Raw genomic sequence first — 23165 nt, forward strand, 5'->3', positions numbered from 1 at the left:
AATTTCTATCACTTCGGAAAACAATCCAAGGGACGAGATTTTAATTATCAAAGAAATTTGTGTCTGCGTACTTTTCCTCGGTAGAAAAATATTTTTTGTTTCCAAAACGATGAGTTTTGAATCCTGATTGCTTTAAAGTACAAGGAGAGATTATTTGAATATTGCATCATATTCAAAAAATAAGTCGCCAAAGAAAAAATGAATTAGGGATGAGCAGTTCCAGATTCTTTACGGGTTCTACCTAGAGCCTGGAACCTACCGGTAGGAACAAGTTCCTCATTTTTTGAAACTTGAAATCTATCCGTCATACCCTGAAACTCGGAACCTACTCTGTTACAAGTTTTAGGGTCGGCTCCATGGTACCCGAGAACTTTCCAATTTCTTTTCTTTTTTCATTTTTAGTTAAAAAAAATGAGAGTGAACGCTACAACCACTAAGGAGAAGTAGAGGTGAGCGGTTTCGGGTTCCATGCATATTACATTTAGAACTTGAAACCAACCCATTAGAACATATTCCTCATTTTTTGAAACCTGGAACCTAAAAATTTATTTGGCTCCAAATTATACACTTATCATCGGATGCCATATAACATTATAGGATCGTGCGGAAATATATACCAATAAAAACACAAAAATTTATTTCATAATCCAAGGTTCAAGTTCCAGGTTCTAGGTAATGGAACCTGGAGTTGGAACAGATTCCTCAAGTTTTTAAATGCGGAACTTACCTTACATACCTTAAAATCTGGAACCGGACCGGTTCACACAAGTTCCGGTTTCAGGTTTCTGATTTTATCCTGGAACCATGCTCATCCCTAAAATGAATCAATCCTCACAAGGCCTTTGATTATCTACATTGAATCATAGCATGCCTCGTCTACAATACATCAGTATGAAAGTTTCGGGCAGCCGCTGAGCGATTGATGGTTGCAAGTGAGTAAGGTTCTTGAAATTCTGGGTCGTTAACGAAAATCCTGCAGTAAACAAACTCGGTAGATCATATTTATTGTCACGTAACTCCGATTTTTGGGACTTAAATTCTTGGTCATGTTAATTAATCTAACCAGAGACGAGGTAGAGATACAAAGAGAAGCGATTGCATTTTATTGATACAGATGAAGATGACACTGAAAACTCCTGTTACATAACAAGGATGGTGCTAAAGAAGATTACTTTCAAATGCTTTAGTTAACCCTGCTAGAGCTACAACTTGAAAGTAAGTGTGATTCTGATGTGAAGCGGACTCTTGGCCATACGACGCCGGAGCGAGAATCATTTCATTCTCTCTATAATTTTTTTTTTTGGGGGTTTCTCAAGGCGGACAAAGAATAATTAGCTGTTAAAAAAAGCCGAAAGGTGTCGGCGAGTAAAAGAATACCATCGGGCGGCGGTCTCGATCAGCAATCGTGTTCCGGTTCAGCATAAAACTCAGTGAAGTACAGAGAAGCCATGGAGGAGAGGATCCCAGGAGGCATTGGCAGCACCCGGGAAGTTGTTTTCATAGTGAAGCATCTGCTGCACGGTGGGCCAAGCACATTCCATGCCCATTTGATGATCATTTTGAGACATTGGCATACTCACGGAGCTCACTTTCCAGCTCCTACTTGCCGACAATTCGGCAGAGCATTGATCCGTGTAGGGTGCGCTGATGCTTGTCCCGGCAGCCTCGGAAATCGGCCATACCTGTGGCGTGAAGATGGTGTCGCTGACGGTGCCATGATCGAATATGCTGTTTTCCAGGACCGGGTTCGTGTTGGTGTCCCAGGGCACTTCGAAGGATGGCTCGCCAGACCACATAGCAGTGCTCGTGATCGTCGCACTTTGGCCGGGGTACTGAAATTGGATCTGCTGGGCATGAACTGGCAGGACCTCATGCCGCTCTTGATGGTCGTAGCTAGTGACGCGTCCAGGATTTTGTCGCTCGGTCTGGAGGGATGCCGAGTTGCTGGGATTACCCTGTGCGGCATTGGCGGCCCTATTAGAGGCAGGAGCGCTCGGGGCGGACGAGACTCGGGGCTTGCTCGTACTGGTCCTCCGAGATGAGTCCGCCACGACTCTAGGCTGGGTGGGGCAGTTGGTCAGGGGTGGAAGCATGTTCGGCGACTTCCCATCAAACAGCCTCGCTTTTAATGCGCCCACAAGCCCTTCCGCCTCATTCCCATTCCCACACATCTCGTCGAACGAGAACGGTACCAAGTTATCCGTGATGCAGCTGCCTCTGCTGCCGTTCCCATCACTCGAGTTTGGCTCGGACTCGGGCAGGTCGAAGTTGGTCCGAGCGTTGGCCCCACGCAAGGCCCTGGCAGCCTCATCATAGGCCCGTGCCGCATCCTCAGCTGTGTCGAAAGTCCCTAGCCAAAGCCTAACCTTTTGCAACGAGTCTTTGATCTCCGCCACCCACCTCCCTGAGGGCCTCTGCCTCACTCCTACGAACTTATGGTGGCCTCGGGACGAGGACTTCTTCCCGCCCCGGAAAGTTTCTCCTGGCATGACCTTTTTTTCCTCGGTCAATCGGAAACGATCCTTCTTCTTTTTTTCAGAATCAAACTAGCCCGATTTTGAGGGTGGTTGAGTTTTATAGAGGCATTCAAGAATCTAGCATCTGCAGGACCTGAGAAATGGACAAGGAGGAACTGGCCAAGGTCTATGCATAGGATTGATTGTGACATTACCATTGCAGGCTAACGTTGTTCATATCGACCCAAAAACTAGAATTCAATAGTATGGCGATCACAACGTAAGCACTCAGGAACTTCTATACATAAGCAGACAGAATTTGGCTATTCTTTAATAATAATTTGTACGTGTGGACTGGGCACTTGGGCAGTACATATCCCAATGGTGAGACACTCGATTTCTCTTTGTGGATTACCTATTCAAAGGAAACTATTTCTGTACCCATCAAACCGAGACAACCTACGTGACGAAATTTTTTGCATTGACAATACCTGCGCTGCAAGGTGACAACTAGATTTGCACATACATGTCGGTTTTATTTCCGCAATACGCACGGCACATTATGATGGTTATAACTTGGATTAGAGCCCGTTCGGAGTGAAATTTCTGCTTCTGAACCTTGATTAGCTGAATCTGCCGCGACTAGGTGAAATCAACAGAACGGTGACATAACAGAGCAAATTCAACAAGTCAATATGTTTGCCTTCATTTGGGGCGAGTGCATACTTGTTACTTTGGTAATTCACGGTTCAAACACGAACATGGTTGAGGTAAGAAGATTGGGTCATGAATTAGGCCATGAAGGCATCAGTTTGTAAAGTCTCTTGGCTCGGCCACAATTTCGAATTTGTTAGAACTTATCGAATTGAATCATCCTATCGTTCCGATTCATATTAAAAATTTCAGGAACAAGTATTTCCAGGTTGGGTTTGCTAGGGGCCACCAATTTTAGACTAAGCTCCTAATTTAACATATGCATTAGGTATAGAATCCTAGTGATAACCCGAATTCAGGATTTCTGATGAGAGAGAAGATCAAGCAGATAAAATACCGAGGACGCTGTCCGTCCTTCAGTCATTTGACAAATTTGGTTAAATCCTAAAGGACAATATCGCATTGTGCGAGGAGCCGTTTTCAATATGTTAAAAACTACAACACTGCAAGAGAATATGGTTGATCGATACTCGAGTATAATAGCAATTACCACTTCATTTTTTCTCACAAAATGCTGACTTTTCCATGAAAATCTAAGCCTCATTTTGTTCAGAGCGATGAAGTAAGGGCTTAGTTCGCCTCTCTTTCAAACCCCATAGCTATTTTCTTGTTCATCAGTCAGTCCTATTGTACTGAGCATCTTAAACCACAGAATTACCTCCATACCTCAGGTCCACTGAAAGAAATTTCCGGGATGTACTCAAAGAATATATAACCTAAGAAGAAATCTTCTCCTCAACACTCAATTTTTATACAGGACTCAATCTGATGATTTCAGAAGCAAAGGAAACTAGGGATTGAATATCTAGCCGCCATATAGATGAGAAACAAAAGTAGATGACCACAGAACCCACTTAAAGACTATTCAAAGCACCGATCAAAACAATAATTTTCACAGAATAAGAAATTTCTTCACATGGAAACGTGAAAGGGCGACTAGCATTGGTAATTCCCTAAGCATTACTATAGGAGTTCTATCCAATTTGAGCGATGAGTACTGCCTAGAAAGGTGTTGCATGGTTCTATCCAATTTGAGCGATGAGTACTGCCTAGAAAGGCGTGCCCATGCAACCCACCGCAATGCACATCAACTGTGGTATGGCCATTTGCATTACTCAAGTTCATGTCTACTTTAGCAATTTGCAGGTTCATAGAAAACAACCTGATATTTTGGCAAAACAGTAATATAGGGAGTGGACACAGTTTGGGCATCATCATTATCCCAAACAACTCATGCTTACAAATAGAAAATCAAAATATCAACAGATTAACCAAGGAGCAATTGGTATTTGAACCTTGGACCAAGGCTTCTTCATACTATTTGGGCATGAACAATGCAGCTTGTACCACTTGGCCAACTACCTGAGTAACAAGTTTCATAAACTAGACATAAAATTGGGTAAATGTCGTCCTTTGTCACTGAGATATTGTGAAGTTTGCAATTAGATCACTAAATGTTGATTCTAATCACTCAATGCACTAGAGTTTCAGTTGAGAACCAAAGCAAGCAGCACATTCAATTGAGCAGCAGAAATGACAAAAGGCTAACAACAGAAACAACATAACATTTCAAACATTTCCACTGTTCCCATAACGTAATATTTTCTAGACATTTGTCCACCTTCGCTAGAAATAACATTCACTGCAAAGTAGTACTTACCAAAATATTAACAAACGCTGGCAAGTTATGCGTCCCAAAAGGTTTAGGAAGTCCCACACTTAAAAGCATCAGCCATTCCATCCTGAAGACGGACCACGATTACATTATCTTCCGCCAGCAAATTGATCTCAATTACCACCTTGGCTGCCTCCCCTCCCCCTTCTCCTACCTGACCATCCTTGGGCCCCATCATATGGTCTCGACCTCTCCCAACTACTCCCACCTGCATCATCCATTTTCTCTCACCATCCTTTCTTCCAACCACCGGAACCCTCTCCTCCACCGGAACTCCCAGTTTTCTTCCAACCATCACCACTGGTGTCACTTCCCTGCCCAGCCCGGGAGGACCCACCGCCTTGTTTCCCCCATGAAGAATCTCCACTTTCTTTATTTGAAGAGCCTCCATTTTTGTTCCAAGACCCACCATCACCATCATCTTTTTTTCCGGACCAACTCTTATTCCAACCACCAGAGCCTTCTCCACCGGAACTCCCAGTTTTCTTCCAACCATCGCCATTGCTTCCACTTCCCTGCCCAGCCCAGGACGACGCACCGCCTTGTTTCCCCCATGAAGAATCTCCACTTTCTTTATTTGAAGAGCCTCCATTTTTGTTCCAAGACCCACCATCACCATCATCTCTTTTTCCAGACCAACTCTTATTCCAACCACCAGAGCCTTCTCCACCACAATTCCCAGTTTTCTTCCAACCATCACCATTGCTTCCACTTCCCTGCCCAGCCCAGGAGGACCCACCGCCTTGTTTCCCCCATGAAGAATCTCCACTTTCTTTATTTGAAGAGCCCCCATTTTTGTTCCAAGACCCACCATCAGCATCATCTCTTTTTCCAGACCAACTCTTATTCCAACCACCAGATCCTTCTCCACCGTAACTCCCAGTTTTCTTCCAACCATCACCATTGTTTCCACTTTCCTTCCCAGCCCAGGAGGACTGACCGCCTTGTTTGCCCCGTGAAGAGTCTCCACTTTCTTTCTTCCAAGAGCCTCCATCTTTATTCCATGACCCTCCGCCAGGGTCATCTTTGTTTCCCGACCATCCCTTCTTCCAGCCACCATACCCTTCTCCACCGGAATTCTCAGCTTTCTTCCAACCATCACCATTGTTTCCACTTCCCTGCCCAGCCCAGGAGGACACACCACCTTGTTTCCCCCATCCCGATTCTCCACTTTCTTTCCCAAAAGAGCCACCATTTTTATTCCATGACCCACCATCAGAATCATATTTGTTTCCAGACCATCCCTTGTTACCAGACCCTTCTCCCCCAACAGAATAGTCAGTTCTCTTACAACCATCAACATCTTTCCCACTTCTCAAACCACTCCAAGAAGAGCCTCCATCTTGTTTACCACAGGAAGAATCTTTATCTTGTTTATTCCAAGAGCCTCCGCTTTTGTTCCATGACCCTCCGGCGGCATCGGAAGCCTTTGGATTGCTCCACTGGTCCATCTCCTGGCCAGTAGATCCACCTTTATTCAATGCATCTGCACCAGAATCTGCATTGCCAGTGTCACAAGATTCCTCAGAGTTTTTCCTGCTGCTCTCAGCATCACTTGTGAATTTGTTCTTTCCCCATGGTGTGGCACTGGGAGAAGATTTATTGAGGTTTCCAGTCTTATCATCCCACTTGTCATCCCCAGCTCTTGAAGTATCTCCTGCTTGTTCACTCCCTGAAAAGTGTTCACCTTGTTTGTTCCATGAAGACCCTCTAGAAGAAATCTTTGGCTTGTTCCAGCTGTCAGTTTGATCGTTGCCACCAAATTTATCTTTGCTCCATCCACCAGTTCCTGAATCCCCCTTCTCTTTCTCCCAGGAGTCCTTGGGTTTAGCCCAGTCGCCCTTTGAACTTTTGTTGTTCCCCCAGGAAGATGCGAAATCAGCTTTCGGGTCCAGATCGCCAGAGTTACCTCCAGCATCATTCCAAGATCCTCTAACTGGTTTACTCCAGGAAGATCCTTCATCTTGTCTATTCCAAGATTCTCCATCAGCACCAAAAGATTTGGGTTTGTTCCAACTGCCTCTTTGATTGCGGCTCTCATATCCACCTTGACCCCCGATCCCAGAAGAATCCAATTTTCCTTTGCCCCAGGATCCCTCTGAGCTTCCCCAACCCCTGCCTGAACCTTTTTCTTTAACCCAAGATTCAGCACCATCACCTGTAGAGCAAATATTACAAACTTCCCGAGCAATACCAAGCCAACTGATTTTTGAAATAATAAATGACGAGGAAAGTCTATAGCAAAAAGAAACCAGATGGAGGCATATTGAAAATAAGCAGTGGTTCACCTGACATTAGAAACTAGTAAAGATTGAAGGTGCAAAGATCTTCAATCTCTACAACAAATTACGATTATTAAAGAAATGTAAATGTTCCTGAGTGTATCTATTCTCAATGTTCCCAAATTTATTACCAAAATGCTCATCCATGAAGTTTGCTCTTTAATTATCCAATGAAAATTTAAGGATGTGTATCCAACAACATTACATTACACAATATAATATGTATAATAACATTTTTATTACTAACCTATTTGAGTATACAAAGAGACATGGTAATATACCGCGGTCAAAATAGCGGCATGTGGAGCACATAAATGATGACAATTTATAAGACAGGATAATCTTGCGAAATATGATCAAGCCACTAAATAAACAGGTAGAAAGATATCCCCCAAAAACTGACTTTGATTTAACCAAGCAAAAATTAATCGATAATACTTAAGCGTCCAGATTTCAAGAAAAATAAGAAATCAATTTTAAAAGTTTTGGCAGCTGATTGCATCTATTGTTTCTTCAACTTCAATACACTCGACCAAACTTCAGTTGTTCTATGCAATCCTCAACTAAACTTTCTTCTTTCTCTTTAATTTCGCAGTATCATTAGGAAAGTAGTGTCTGGTGTTTTGGCTGTTCACAGAGTTAAACTCATGATTCTCCATATACCTACGTACTGTAAAAAGTCCCCCATCAAGGTTCTATAACCTATAACAAAAAAGTACTCCAATTAGCAGTACATGGACCATCTACAGGGGCTAAGAGTATTTGCAGCAGACCTTCATTTTTCCATCCACATGACGAATCCTGACCGTACGATCTTCCCCTTCCAAAACGACCACCACCTCGTTGGCCACCTCTTCCTCTTCTCCCACCTGATCCACGACCCCCATCAAATGTTTTCTGCCTCTCCCATGAGTCTTGATTATTCGAATCATCTTTCTTTTCCTTCCCCCAATCTCTGCGCCCTTGATCTCCACCAACAGTTTGAGGTGTACTCCATCTGTCACTTCGGTCCTCACTTCCTTGATTGTTCCATGAAGACCCTCCAGTTTGCTTACCCCAAGAAGAACTTCCATCTCCTTTTCCCCAAGAACCTCCATCTTCTTTATGTGCGTCAGCTTGCTTACTCCATGATGAAACCACCTCTGCTTTATTGCAAGAGATTCCAAGATCCTTGGTCCAAGAAGAACCTCCAAGCTGTTTACATTCATCAGCTAACCTATCCAATGAAGAACCACCATCTTGTACACCCCAAGAAGAATTCTTGCTCTCTCTCTCCCAAGAACCTCCATCTCTTTTGGACTCACCTTGTGACTCAGTCCAAGAAAGTCCTTTGCTTGTTTTATCCCAAGAACTGTCAGTTTGTTTGCCCCATGTAGAAGAGCCATCTTTCTCATTACCACCATCTAATTTGCTCCATGAAGAAACTCCATCTTGTTTCTTCCATGAAGAAACCCCTTCATCTCTCTGTAGTGATGAGCCCTCACCAGTAGCATTCCAAGAATTTCCATCTGTTCTTTTCCGAGAACCTCCGGCTTGTTTGCCCCAACTATCACTCGAATCCTTATTCTCTTCTCCAAAAGCTGCAGCATCACTAGAGGAATCAAGACGACTTTTCGTCTCAAGGTTGGCACCACCCCAACTTTGCGAATCTTTTGAAGGGTCTTCCGCTTTTCCCAATGATGAACTGGCATCTCGATTATTCCAATTATTCCAAGAAGAACCTCCACCAGTGCTGGATGCATTTGGTTTGTTCCAACCGCCTTCATCCCAACCAACAGCATTATCCTCCTTCCCCCTGGCCCGGGATTCATCCGAATCCTTCCATGCACTTTTGTTGGCAACATCCCTATCGTTTTCATTCCCAGCTCCAAGTGTTGCTTTGCCCCAATTGCCTGCATCATTTTTAGAAGATTCTGCAGCATCTCCAGTTTGTTGCGCTCCTTTACCCCAGCCACCTGATGAACTGCCACCAAAACTACCTTTTGTGCTAGCTTTGTTCCACATGTCATCACCTTTTTCCCACCCAACTATTTGATCATTATTAGAGGCCACGTTATTATCAGATGCAGCTTTACCCCAGGTGGAGTGCTGCTCTGGAGCCACTTTTCTCTCCCATCCATTGTCCTCTACATCTGCCACATCTACATAATTGTACACAAAGGGATATAAGATGGTTCAAACATGACAACAAATAGATAAAACAAAGATCAATCGCATGAAAACACTCCTGACCCTTTTTGGAATCAAAACCTGCAGAGCTGGATGGATCTGCAGAATTATGTTCTGTCGGAACCTGGATAGCCAGAACAATTTTTTCACGATACTTCAGATATTTGCATTAAGAAAAAGGAATGGAAAATAGTAAATATAAAGTAACAAGAGCCAGTTTACTAACCGAAAATCCTGAGGCAGAAAAACTAGGCCAGGAACTCCTAGAATAAAGAAGAGGCAATGAAGGATTGTCACAACTACCATTATGTGATTAAGGCAAGAAACGATCTCCATCTTTGTATAGAAATAGAGCATATAAGATATGAACAACTAATAGACAAACTTCCACTGGTAAAATAGCCATGCAACCACATGCAATGCCTCCAGTAACAACCTGATTCTGGATTAAGACCAGGACTTAGGTATTTGATACAACAAAACTTGCACCTATTCTTTGAGATCACTTAGGCAACTAGACTTTGTCTGAGCTCTAAATTTCCTATGATGGATAGCGAAGTTATAAATATTGCACTCAGATCGAGAGGTACAGAATCCGATAATCTAATCATATAGCTGATGTTCAGCAACCAAAGAACATTCAGGAGAGTACTAGTAGCATAAAAAACCAAGAACTGAGTGAAAGATTCCAAGCAAAATCATATCAAAGGCATGCAGTCACAATGTCGTGATTATATTACCACTGACAAACTAGTGAACAAGTAAAGTAGATCTTAGAGGCCACTCTTTGGCTATATGACCAGGCATGTGACTATAGTTCACTTTGTCCACGGAAACATAAAAATCCATGCTGAAGACAATTTCAAGCACAAGAGGAAGCAACGGAAGTTCTAAATTGCAGGGCACATTTCTTGCAAATGTTGGCTTATCTGTTTTCATTTTTGGTTTGAATATGCACCAAATAATTAGCAACATAAACCATGCGAGTACCCCGTAGCAGATGACCCTCCAGCATTCCAGCCATCGCCACCTGCTGAAGCTCCAGCTCCACCTATCCAATCTACATATATCAAAGAACACGAAATCTTTTATGACACCTCATTTCAATCATTAGGAGCATCTCTTTTATCAGTTGTCCAAAAAACTAAACCAATAAGAAATTTAGAAAGGAAACACATCAAAGCTATCTGTTCAAAGCAGAGCACTAGAGAACAAAGACCAGAGAAAGTTTTCAAACCAGATGAATCAGGATACGCAAATAGAACCTCCTAACACAATGATTCAAAGATGTGATTTGGCAAAACAATACCAGAAAAACGAACATTTGTTATATGAACAGTACCAATTTGGCAATCTAAGACATTCACCTGTAGAACATCCCTCACTTCCAAAAAGATCAAATGGTTTTGAGGTACTGGAGTCAGGCTCCACCCTATATAAACCCGCAGAAGTTACATAAGAGCAAAGTATAGGTGCATCTCAGAGTTCGGGAATTACTCACAGATCATGGAATAAATAAGAAGTACCCGTTCGATATAGCAGTGCTCCTTCCACGAAGCTCAGCAAGATGCTCTGATTTAACTACAGCGATAAGAGGGTATGTGAAAGTGTCACCATGCTGACTGACCTAATCAGAAGAAAAGTTCAAAATGATATGCAAACCTGTAAGAACTTTTTGTTGAGAGTCAAGCTTCACTGTGATGTCAGAACGCCTTATAGCTATGACACGGCAAAGATATCCCTTCAAAGGGCCAACCCTGATTCTCAATGTTTGCCCAACCGAGAATGGTCCTTCTTTATCACCTCGAGTAACTTCACAAAGCTGTCAATTACCCAACCACATGAAATGTATGGACAGTTACACTAAGTAGTTAGTTACTTACATTCGTTGCTTTCCCTTGCTTGCCAGGACTTCTTAGGTGACAAAGGGGATTTGGGAGAAGATGGTGAATCATCAAATCCAAAAAAACCTGATTCGGCACCCTGAAAGTGGGAGAGTTTAAAACAGAGAAAAGGAAGGAGAAAACCTCATGTATCAGAAAGGAGCCAAACAAAGACACTCAGAACCTTCAAATTTTCAAGAGATTGCAGAAAAAGAGAACCTTTTCAGAGCGTGCATTAACTGGAGCTTTTATTTTCTCACAACATTGAGCTTTGCAACAGGTATAACCTCCATTTTCCTCCTCATTCTCATTGTATAGAAAGACAATCCCTCGGTAGATTTGCTTGACAATCCCTTCCTTATCCTGCAACAGGATGTATCAGAATGCCAAGGTTGAAGTCTCTGCACACGTTAATCAAGAGTATAATTAGTTAGCCTGCAACTGTGTAGCAATTGCCACCAACCTTTGATGGACCTTCTAGCACCCGAACTGAGTCGTTAACTGAAATGGCATTCTTGTGCTGATCAAAGGCTGTAAACTTTCCCTCGAAGGGTCCAAATTTTATATCATGAACACCCACATTCAATATTTCATTTCCCTCTGAGCCCTCTTGAAGGATCTGGAACAATGATAAAACAGTAACGGGGAAATAAGAACTAACAACTCTACATATAAGATTTAAAAGGTGCATCTATAAAATAAGACGAAAAAAAAAAAAAGTTTACCTTGTAACTATCGTCTTTGTCAAAGCCAACAATAAGACCAAAGTCTTTTCGCCTACAAGCGCATTGGATGCAAGTATTCAAATTACATTTGGAGAAAAGGAGCAATAGGTGCAACGCAAAGTAAATCCAAGTGATATGCATAATGACCAATTATCACAAAGACTCACCCACAACTGACAAGTTCATACAGTTCGTACTTCTTTGCAGAATTGGAGCTTGCTGAGCCATCTCCTTTTTCACCTCCTTTATCACGCTCTACCGTCCGCTTTCTCTTTTTATCGCCATAAAGCTGCGAAAGCCATTCTACATCTCCAGATTCATTATTCTCAGAAGGCTGAAACTTCAGTAATTCCTCTTCTGAAGGCATGACACTCCAAAAGCTTAATGCTTCGAATGACATTCTTTTGTATAAATATCCATCGTTAAGCATCAAGCCATCAAGAACCTCAAAATGTTTGCCAGTGTCACGATCGCGCCGATACTCAATTATAGGACGAAACTCCCTATGCATGAGATGGAAAGATACATGTCATGAACCAGAGTTGCTAAACTCTATTGACTAAGATATCTATCTTACACTTACTCGAGTTCACTTGAGCTGATTAATCTGGGTGCTGGTACAGCTGTTCTCTTAATAGAAACGCCCCCACCCTGGGAAAACGAAAATATGCTGATCATAAATCATGATTACAAACTCCTGAGATAGATCATAATGCCATGAGACTTCACAAAGCAGTAGATACTTTGTGCTTCAAACAGCCTCCACTAAAACTTTCAAGTAAAGCCAGCCATTAGTGGCCGGAATTCTTATAATCAGTAACAAGACAAAGCATAATGTCTATAGGAATAAAATGAAGAATTTATAAAAATGCTTCTTCACGTATGATGAGGACAAAAGAACTTGAGATGTCATGCTGTTCTGAAACAAGGCAACTGAGTACAAAAAAAAAAAAAAAAAAACCCAAAGAAATGGCACAACACAATCACAAAGCCATGTCAAGTTACACAATTCAGGATCCAATAGCTGATTGTGAATTAACAGAGAAAAAGATATCTATAGAAGCAATGTCAGAACTAAGTTAAGTAATTACAAATTTCTCAGCCATCGCCTGTAAGTCGATTCTGGGGATCAACTTCACTGTTGCCCTTCTTCGCTCATCATTTACAGCAACAACCTAAAAAAACAACAGTTCTGAAGAATAATTAATATGTAAATTCGACTACTAACACCAAGCTAACCCCCTGAAATCATACCTGTGCAACGTCCCCCTTGTATTTACCATTCTTCACACGGGCCCACATGCCCACAGAGACTTCACTGCGCTTGCTTCTCACAGAAAGCAAGTGGGAAACTTCGTTTCTTGGAACTGGCGCTATTCGACTAGTATAGATACTACAGAGGCCCCTACATGACTGGTATAAGAATGAAACAACCATATCATTGACATAAATAAACCTTTGAAAATGAAATAAAATAAGTACCAACGACTTCTTCTAAATAGGTCCATTAATCAAAAAAGTAGACAGAGATCCATTTATGAAAAAAAGTAGAAGAAGATTATAAGCATTTTTGTGTACTAACGTCCATAAACAAACCAGTTACCTCAATAACATCAGACTGACGGTCTGCTTCGACGTAAATGTAACCTTTCACATGGTCAATAGCAAATGCAGATATAATCTGAATCTTGTTACCCAGTTCTTTTAAGTCGACATACTTCTGCATAAGACAAAAGGCTGAATTTCTCTCTCGACCAACCTGAAACATTTAGTCAATGGGAGAAAACCTATTACGCAGGAAGAAGATGAAAAGAAACCGAAACCAGAGAAGGTTGAAAATTTTGGCTTTATGTCACAGAATAAAAGAAAATAAATATCTACCGTGCATTTAACTTTCCAGACCATTGGATCCTTAACAGAAGGCATACTAGAACCTCCATGAATTGAGTCCTTGGCATCATATTCATCAGCAAATCTAACTAGCGCCGAACCATCTCTGTAACGTGCTTCCAAAATTTTATCAAATTCCTCCTCGAACTGCTCTTCTTTGGGGAAAACAGGAAGGTTAGGCGCCTTAAATGCATCATTCTTGAGATTTTGCACAGCATCAACTTCTTCCATAAAACCTGTATCAATTAATAAACAGCATAATGGACAAATATAAAGATTAAGTCGTTTTATAACTCAGCATTACACCTCAAGAGGCTTTAAGCTTGCAAACTGCCCATGCGCAATTCAACACTGAGTCATGCTTCCAACTTAACATAAAATTGTCACTACTTCCTAAGGACCATAACTAGTCTTCACTGTTGAATACCACGAGATTATCCAGAGACTAGTCAGTTCTCCACCAAATTTAAGATGACGGTAGTTCTTTGTTCAAAGCTTGCAAGCCATTTACAACCCTCATCGCCCTTCTTACATCACCTTACATCATAAAATACCCAGCGAAACTATGTGATCGCAACAACACCACACTCACCAGCGTTGCCAAAGATGATGCAATTCAACTCTGAGCCATTGGAGAAGAATATAATGAAGAAAGAAACTTCCGACCCCAAAACCTTTGACAGGGCGACTAAAAAAAGGCATGCAAACAGTGGTCATGATTCCCAGTTGCAAGTGATTCAAACAGAACTTGCATTGAGCGTCAACAACCAGCAAACCACGCGTCCCCCAAAAAAGTTGAAAGAAATCAAAATTGGAAAACCTCAAAGCCCTCCCCTTCCCCTGAAACCCTAGATCTTGACCGTTCCACCATATCCAACCTCTTAACCTCAAGTTTCCAGAAATTACAGGACACAAGCTCAACATTATTAACCATCGCCACATTTTAAAACTAGGAACCCGCGACATTTTTTAGCGCGCACACACGCAACCCCGCGGACAGAAATAAAAACACAGTGAGAAGAATAAAACATAATAAACCCCATCTATTCACCACAATTTCCCCCAAAACCCTCCCAGAAACTCGACCACGCCGAAACACGGAAAGGCAAAACCGAAATGTAGACCCAAATGTGGGCGTCGCAGGCCGAGAGAGCCACAAACCTTCATCGTCGAAAATGCTGTCGTCGCTGGCGTCGCCACCGCCGGCCTCGTCGGCGGCCTCCTCGAAGAACTGGAGGACGCCGCGGTTCCTCCGCTTACGGCCACCGCCGGTCTTGTCGTCGTCGACCTTCCGTTTGCCGGACGATCCTTTCCCGGCGACTTCCTTGCCCTTCCTCGCCATTTTCCAGGGACACACGCACGCTACCGGACGCTCTCAGACTGACATGGACAGGGAGAGACGGAGAGGGCTTTTTGATTTTGTGAGGAAGCTTGAAGGACTCCTAGAGAGAGAGAGAGAGAGAGAGAGAGAGTGGCACGTGGCACTGTAAAATAGAAACGAATCGCGTTTAGATTGGACGTCAGGGAAAATCTTCACTGTTTAAATTTTACCAAATTGTACGACCAAGAAAATAAATTCCCGAATTGAACGCCAAATTTAACGAATTCCGTTAACTTAAGTAGATGGAAAGACGACATTAAACGTAATTATATATTCGAGGAACTAAATTGATCATTTCCAAAAACAATTCGAGGGCGACATTTCGCGTTAGCCGAAAGTTCGTGGGTCATATTGGACAAATTAAAAGTTAAAAGATAATATTACACATTAATCGAAAGTTGAGGTACCATTTGTCAAAGGTTCAGGAACTGTTTACGTAATTATCCCCTTTTTGCGAATAGAAATATTCTATCATTCATTTTTGTGGCGATACACAATGTTGTACTTAACTACCAAGACACCTCGCAATGTTTTTAGGGCTTATTTGGCAACATTCTAATTCTTTGATCTTATTGCCCGAAACCAAGAAAGATGATAAAGTAACTTAAATGATTTTAATTCTCAAAATTTCTGACTCTATTCTCAAGAATATATTTGGAGCAGAAATAAGAATAAAAAAAATTGATTCTTTCTTTTAAAATCACTTTTGAGAAACAAGAAATTTGTTGCTGGTCTGCCGCTACTCCCGTTGCTCGACTAGCTTAGCCGCCTTCATCGCACGATTCCAATGAGTTTCGTTTCATCGTCCATTCCCTCGTTGCCTCGTCGTCTCTAGATCTCGCTCAAGGTGGCCCTCGTCGGCCCCGAGCGAGGGCCGGACTCGAGCGAGTTTCGCCCTTGCCGATCTTGGATTTGTCTTGAAAAAGAAGGGGAAAGACGATGGGGGTGGCAGTGCTTCAATTCCGATTGCCTCTCTCCCTCTCCTTCTCCAAGATGAGAGCCGATTAGGGCGTCGGGTCTGGCGATTCTTGGGTCGAAAGGGCTCTCCTTTTCAATCGAGACTCCTCGACCCCAATTTCCAAGCATTCATATTCACCCTCGACCAAGTATATGGGAACGTCACAACGCAAGACATTGATGAGGGCATCAAAAGTGTCCTGCTACGCTCTAGATTGATGCTTTAGGTTTCTGAAATTCTTTTCTCATTTGTCACTTACGCCGGACCCATCCCCGTTCCTAATTCTGCAGTCATTTCGTTGAAGAATATGAACTGACGCTAAAGGAAAATGGGGTAGCATTTGAATTTGGTGGTCTGACTGAGTCCATTGGTCTTCTTCGGTTTTTCCCCTCCTGTTTTTCGGTTCACAAAGCCAACTCACGGTGCTCGGAGAAAGGGAGGAGTCTTATCATTGTGGATGCAATTATCCAAGCGCCAAGCAGATCAGCCTCATCATATTTATATATGGAAGCAGCACGTACATGAAAACACATGACCTAAGTTTTCATAGAAAACGCCAGTTGGTAGGAAGATGAGCAGACATAGAACAGATGAAAAGCAAATGAAAAATAATAGGTCCGCAAAACATGCTAAGTTGTCGCCGCTGGAACATCCTACATGAAGATATGCGGGACTTAGAGCCTAAACAAGACTGAAAGCAGGATAGCCAGAGCGCACTCCTGAGTGTTCAATAGCGCTCAAATGAAGATGGGCGCCCTCCTCCCCGGCTTGGGCGGTCATAAGGACCCGCCCTACTTCGGTAGCTTCGATCCTCATTACGCGCCGGCCCTCCACTTCCATACCTATCACCACCTCCTCGTGGGCCAGCATCCCTGTCATAGCCTCTATCTTTGTTGAAACCGTTCTGAGCATAGCGATCTGAACCACCATATCTGTCGCTGGCAAAGCGATCACCAGATGGGTACCTGAATGATTAGCAGAACACAGCTCAACTACAAAGTGATGCAACCACAGCTTGTCTTATTTGAATGTTATCCAGACAAAGAAGAGATCTTATCTTTGGTATCTAGGGAGATATACCTACATAAAGGGAGATAAACCTACATAATACATATAGAGAACAAGTAGGGACTTTGTACTTTGGCTCTAACTCTATTCTGTACAAGTGTGATAAGCATGACAAAATAAGTAGATGTTAAGACCGACTTTTGTTCCAAAAACCAGACAGGAACCATGAAATACGAGGTAAACAGATGTCAAGTTGAACTCCACCTTTACATATAAGCTGAATGAAAAGGAAAGAAGATTCAAGTACCTGTCGCCAACATAGCGATCACGGCCAGCATATTTCACATCTCTGCTCTCAAAGCGGTCCCTATCCCCATAACGGCCTCCATCATAGCGGTCATCAATGAAACGATCACGTTCTCCTCCGAAACGATCTCCACCACCACCAGCCCCTCCGTAACGAGAATGTGGGAGTGGAGGACCACCCCCACCTCGTCCACCACCTGCCGAGGGGCAATCACGAGCCCAATGACCGAGGCGACCACATTTGAAGCATTCATCTTGTGCAGCAGGCCTGTCTCCTCCATAATTTCCCCGGCCCCCAGATGAGTAGCCTCCTCCACGATAGGCATGGTCTACATCATCTGCCATTTTGGGTTGAGCTTTGTTCACTGAAATGATACGGTCACCAAATTCACGTCCATGCATCTCTCTGATAGCATCCTCCATACCACGACGATCAGCATAGGTTATAAACCCAAATCCACGGGGACGGCCTGTGTCTCTATCCAGCATAATCTACAGAAGAACAATGTTAGAGAGACTGTGCAAATGAAGCATTTGACAGAAGTCCATTCATTTGTAGACTGGACAGAAATTAAAGCACAAGAAGAACTAGACAAAAGCAAAGCATCATATGCAAAATTTGGACACAAAAAGCATTCATATGCAACAAAAAGCTGCTGTGAGATAATTAATGCACGCGATTTGGCAGTCACTCATGCTTATATATTACAACAACCATTTAGTACCCTCTAAGAAAAACCTAGCCCAAGGTAAAACACAAGATAATATATTAATCTCAAAAGGGGAGGGAAAGAAGATGGATTAAAGCCCCTTAAGAAGGCCAAAATCACAAAAACAACAAGAAAGAAAGAAAAAATAATCATCTAGCTAACTGGTACCAGAAACATATACCCTATTTTACAAGCAATAAATCCAGAATAACGTAAAATTCCTTCAGATTCATGAATGGCCAAGTTCAACAACTCTGACAAAAAGGAACAGTCTATATGCAACAGCCCTGAGAGTAGATACAAAAAAAATAGGGAGGCAACTTTCCTCATCCACTGCATCATTTTCACAGTAATGAGCCATAATGCTTCTTTATAAACATACCACGAATCCAGATAAAAACTCAAATCTGGCCCTATTGTGAATGGCTAAACAGACAGAGAATTTTCACCAAGCTAATATTAAGAAGACACGATGGTTAAGTGACAGGGGAATAATGGTCAAATGTTCACATGCTAGTCAAATGAAAAATGTGGGAAGGAAAGTGGACAAGTTGAACATGCTCTGTTCATGGTTTCTTCTTACACCACATTCAAGGATCCTACCTCTTATGCACTTCGATAAAAATAACCAACGTTAGAGATTAACTTCTATGTAATTAAGCTTCATGGTTACATAGGCGGTAAGAAGAGAGCCAATCAGTAATAAAGAAGCCGAACTTACTCGTTTTGTATAACAAGAAAGGGATGGCAAGGAGTCAAACAAATGCTATGAAAACACAAGTCAGTCTGCCATTGCATAGTCCAAAATTAATTGAAACGGAATTTGGATCTCAGTCCCCCCAAAAGATTGAGAAAGCAATTCTGGCATCAACCAATTGCATAATAGACCACACAACTGACAACTTTTGAATGGACTAGAAGTGTCCCCTAAATCTGATTTTCTTCATTTTCCCTACAAGATGATGTTGCCGCCAAGAGACTTAAACTCAAACAGCTCATACCAGCAATGAACACTGTAAAGATCAGACACGTCAAGGGTTCTGACAGCAGGTCCCTCAACAGTTAGTGAATAAGCATTGCCCACAGAAGAGAAAACTTTACAGGGATCCAACATTTTTGTCATTGTAATACCATAATCATTCAATACTAATGCCACATCACCGTATGTTTCCTCAAATTTGTGTCGGAAAATTTGGTTCATAATTCTGCTGCATTCTTGGCACTACAACAGTGGGATAGCAAAGCCAACAATAGCACAGTGAAATATCTTGCTCCCAGAAAAGGATGCGGGGAAAGAAATAGAACAGAGACTGCACTCAAAAGAAAATCTACAATCTCTCAGAATTAGCACAAGGATACAACTGTAGTTGTCCACGCTCGACACTGCCCTTGTTATATGAAAGTCACTGATCCGCCATCGAAAGATCGCACATCATACCACCAATCTCTTTGGTAGGGTATTCCCAAGTTACACTATGAGGACAGGAACGAAAGGTTTTTCAGGCCAATCAGCACTTGAAACTGCCAAAAGCTGACCCAATCGAACAAACTCAAATACTAAATCAAAAACGGAACCACTCAGACTGATAACACAAAATTATGAGAGCTGATCCCTGAGGCAGAGCTGATTCTCCTCCCGGACGAACAAAACAGATCTGATGAGTCTCAATATGGCTATCAAGCAGCTGGATGTAAACCTAACATGGACAGCGGTTGATGCACATATACTGGGTTGCAATAGTAGCCTTGTATGCCAGCCCATGCAGATAATTAACTTAGATCCACAGCCTCTAATTGAGCAGCCAAATCATCAGGGTCTAAATTTAAGTTTCCTTATCCATTAAAAGTTTGATATCAAAAAGTCATACGTAAATCTGAATCAATATCAGCAATAGCAATCAATCTTTGATCTCGATGGAGCTTAAAATGAATCTTCTCACCATCCCTCCTCGAGGCTGGACAAGCAGAGCCATTTCACTCTGCCTACAACATATTTTCCATGGACTAACAGGTCGAGGATCTGCAATCCCTCCTGCTTTACACTGAATGCTGAACAGGCAACGAAATACTGATTCTTTAGATTCTCGGGACACTAAAACAAGCAAAGGACTTTCTCAAGATATGCAGGGAAACTGTTCATTTTAATCGCACTGAATTTCCCACGTCTTTTAGTTCTGTACCATTGCTTATTAATGGAAAAAGGTAACAAGGAGCAAATTTGGCCAAACAGGAAACAGTTGATATCATAAGCCAATCACTCTAGCAGATATCTCAAGCGAGCCTCAAAAATATTCCCCTAGCAACTGGGAATTGTTACCAACATATCCTCACCATAAAAAATGGTTTAAGTTGGTGTATTCCTTTCAGCTGCAAAGTTACAGTTGATAAAATCAGACATCCCCTGCTCGCCTGACATCTCTTGTGCAAACTCGAAACAGAGATCAGAAGTCCTGAACCACTAAAAGGAGGCAAAATGCATCCCATTTCCACGAAAGTGTGATACAGAAAGGCATGGACTCTGAGCCTCTTGTATCAAGTAACTTCTAGGAGCCAAGGCACGTTTCTTTATCTCAAAGAAAAAAACCTGCACTTCCATTGTGCAAAGGCAACTTCACACTGTCTTTATGCAGAGACTGGGGAAGCAAGATACCAGGAAACCTCTTCTTCTGCTAAAATGGAACCTCCTATTCACTTTTCAAGTTATTCTCCCAATTCTACATGCTACTCTCATTTCATATGAATGAGCATCATTAGCCACTGTGCCCATGTATAGACCCTTTCATGAAGACTCTTTCGTGCTTAGTCAAAATATAGAGATTCCTTCCACAAAGTCACAAACCATCCACTGAGATCTAGAGAAGATTGAATTACATACATCAGCCATGTCTTAGTTCATTGAAATAGCCTTCTGATATACTCTACTAAATGAGCCTCCAGAAGATTCTGCAATTAAACTGCGCAATAGCTTCTCTAAACCCATCTACAGCATCTCAAAAAACCAAAGCAGCATCCAGCAGCACAAGAAATGAACCAAGATTAATATAGTACTAAAGTATTTGAATATAGACATAACCAATAGCCAAACCAACATGTCGAAATAACATCAATATCATGATTCAAACAGAAAAATAAACACCATCTATCAAGGTTTTGACCAATTTTTCCATTACTTGTGTCGTGCACTCCACTTTTTCCCGACGTAGTCATGCTGTAGAATCATCAGTACAAATGCAATACCCATGTCACAGAACAAAAGGAGAGAACATCTGACTATAGCCAATGCTCCTGAACCCTTTCATTAATATCTCATATCTTTACTCAAAATGGCTTTTTTACAGTTCATAATAAAATTTTGCTATAAACTGGCCTCGTGAATGCACACCTAATTGAAAACATAATTAATAGGATAACGGGAAGTACTAAGGACCAACAGAGACTACTTTCAGTAACATAGACAGAAAACAGGGTAAAAAAAAAACACCAGCATTTCTCTCTTGAGAAACGGACCCAAAGTATTTCATTTGAATCGGCATTCTATATTAACAAAAGTAAACTTCCAAATGCTGCCAATGTTACAAGGTTTACCAAGAACAGGTATAAAAAACTTAAATTTGGAACCTACGGTATCGTCTCCTCCAACAAAATCAGAAAGCAATAAAGATAACAGATAAACTTTCCAGCATACCATATGTGAGGCAACTATCAGGCCTTACCAGTCCTTGAGAAATAAAAACACATTCTTACGCGAATTCTCCATGTCATTAAAGAGTTTTAGCATACAAAAACCTATTTACACCCAAGTAGGCCAGGCAAGCATTCGCACACCCAGTCTTCGTGAAAGTTTTACCCACGACAGAGCTCAAGTGCTCAAAATTACACGTAAAGAAACCCAATAAATATCAGTACCCACGTGTCTCACCGATTTACAGTGTCAAACCTAGCTTTCTTCTCCAACAGGAAAATTATTTCGAATGCTCTTCACATGAACCAAAAAACAGAATATCGCTGAGTGCCCAATTTCCAGTCCCAGATGCATGATTACCGAGACAAAAACCACGAACTCGAGAGAGAAAACACCTTAACGCGTCCAATTTCCTCTCGGAAAGCGAAACAGGGGTTTCGAAGCCCAAAGAATAATCTTACCTGAGACTCGATAACCTTGCCAAAACGGCTGAAACCCCTTTCGAGCTGACGCTCGGTAATGTCCCACGACAAACCGCCCACGAATATGCGATACTCCTCCTTCACCATCTCCGAGTCCTCGCTCAATCGCCTGAAGCCAAAACCGCACGAAATAACGAAGAGCCCTAAAAGAGACTGCGCCCTGATTTCGCAGATACGGCAAACGGGCATGAGTAGAGGAGACGAGAGGAGAGGAGAGGAGAGTGCGAAGTCGCTTCATACCTCGCTTCTTCTTCTTCTTCTTCTCGGGTGTTTCACTCGATCGACCGAAACTGCGAAAAGGGACAACTTTTGAAAAACCCTAGCTGCAGATAGATTTCCGTAGAAAGGAAAGCGATTCGTCCGTTTCCCGTGAGGGTTATAAATATCTGCCTTCCCATGAGTCCCGACTCAGTGACTCGTCCCTTCGAGGGCGTCCCACGTCGGTGGAACCGAACCGTCCTGACCTTTTTGCAAAGGCTCTCTCGTGTCGAGGTCACGTGTCTGTTTCCAATGCCATACCATCCTTGGTTTCACGATTTTATCATTTGAGCGTCGCTAGCCTTTCAGATACAGGGTGATCGGATCCCGATTCGATCCGTTCTCACTCAGAAATGGTTTGATTATCGAGTAATCCAATGAAAATGGTAGATGGATTTTAATTTTATTATATTAATTAAAATTAAATTTGCATTTAAAAAATAACCAGTGAATTATTAGATTTATATTAAGAATTACAAACAAATAAATAAATAAATGATCAATCCTATTCGGACAGTCCGATTCCCTAAGAACTGGACTGAAAATTACTGTTTCCAATTTTAGGGAATCGAAAACCAAACCGACA

The 23165-nt window shown here is 42.1% G+C and overlaps 3 protein-coding genes across 7 annotated transcripts; all 3 read right to left on the bottom strand.

The window, feature by feature from the left end:
* Positions 1-1427: 1427 nt before the first annotated feature.
* Positions 1428-2489, bottom strand: LOC125316334 (dehydration-responsive element-binding protein 2F-like). Its single transcript, XM_048284365.1, has one exon. It carries the CDS (start codon positions 2487-2489, stop codon positions 1428-1430), a length of 1062 nt encoding a protein of 353 aa, XP_048140322.1.
* A 2493-nt stretch (positions 2490-4982) lies between these two features.
* On the bottom strand, positions 4983-15227 carry LOC115755284 (protein RNA-directed DNA methylation 3). 3 transcript variants are annotated; one of them, XM_048284004.1, is made up of 20 exons: positions 14956-15226; positions 13786-14030; positions 13508-13663; positions 13159-13317; positions 12996-13079; positions 12488-12555; positions 12072-12407; positions 11905-11956; positions 11643-11798; positions 11399-11542; positions 11180-11279; positions 10959-11108; positions 10823-10877; positions 10664-10728; positions 10287-10356; positions 9523-9559; positions 9360-9420; positions 7901-9259; positions 5387-7003; positions 4983-5185 (listed from the first exon to the last, which is right to left on the bottom strand). In XM_048284004.1, exons 1-20 carry the CDS (start codon positions 15134-15136, stop codon positions 5073-5075), a joined length of 5208 nt encoding a protein of 1735 aa, XP_048139961.1. In that variant the 5' UTR covers positions 15137-15226; the 3' UTR covers positions 4983-5072. The 3 variants fall into 3 exon arrangements, with proteins under 3 accessions (XP_048139961.1, XP_048139960.1, XP_048139959.1); XM_048284003.1 differs by having other exon boundaries at positions 4983-7003; positions 7901-9253; positions 14956-15227; XM_048284002.1 differs by having other exon boundaries at positions 4983-7003; positions 14956-15227.
* Positions 15228-16608: 1381 nt separating this feature from the next.
* LOC115755286 (glycine-rich RNA-binding protein RZ1C) lies at positions 16609-22722 on the bottom strand. Of its 3 annotated transcripts, XM_030694607.2 has the most exons (4): positions 22562-22722; positions 22301-22430; positions 17449-17939; positions 16609-17098 (listed from the first exon to the last, which is right to left on the bottom strand). In XM_030694607.2, the coding sequence occupies exons 2-4, from the start codon at positions 22406-22408 to the stop codon at positions 16861-16863; spliced, it is 837 nt and encodes a 278-aa protein (XP_030550467.1). In that variant the 5' UTR covers positions 22409-22430; positions 22562-22722; the 3' UTR covers positions 16609-16860. The 3 variants fall into 3 exon arrangements, with proteins under 3 accessions (XP_030550467.1, XP_048139962.1, XP_030550468.1); XM_048284005.1 differs by lacking the exon at positions 22562-22722 and having other exon boundaries at positions 22301-22451; XM_030694608.2 differs by lacking the exons at positions 22301-22430; positions 22562-22722 and adding an exon at positions 18879-20985.
* Positions 22723-23165: the final 443 nt, after the last annotated feature.

Source organism: Rhodamnia argentea, chromosome 8 (genome assembly GCF_020921035.1).
Source record: "Rhodamnia argentea isolate NSW1041297 chromosome 8, ASM2092103v1, whole genome shotgun sequence".
In the NCBI taxonomy this organism is placed as follows: Eukaryota; Viridiplantae; Streptophyta; class Magnoliopsida; order Myrtales; family Myrtaceae; genus Rhodamnia; species Rhodamnia argentea.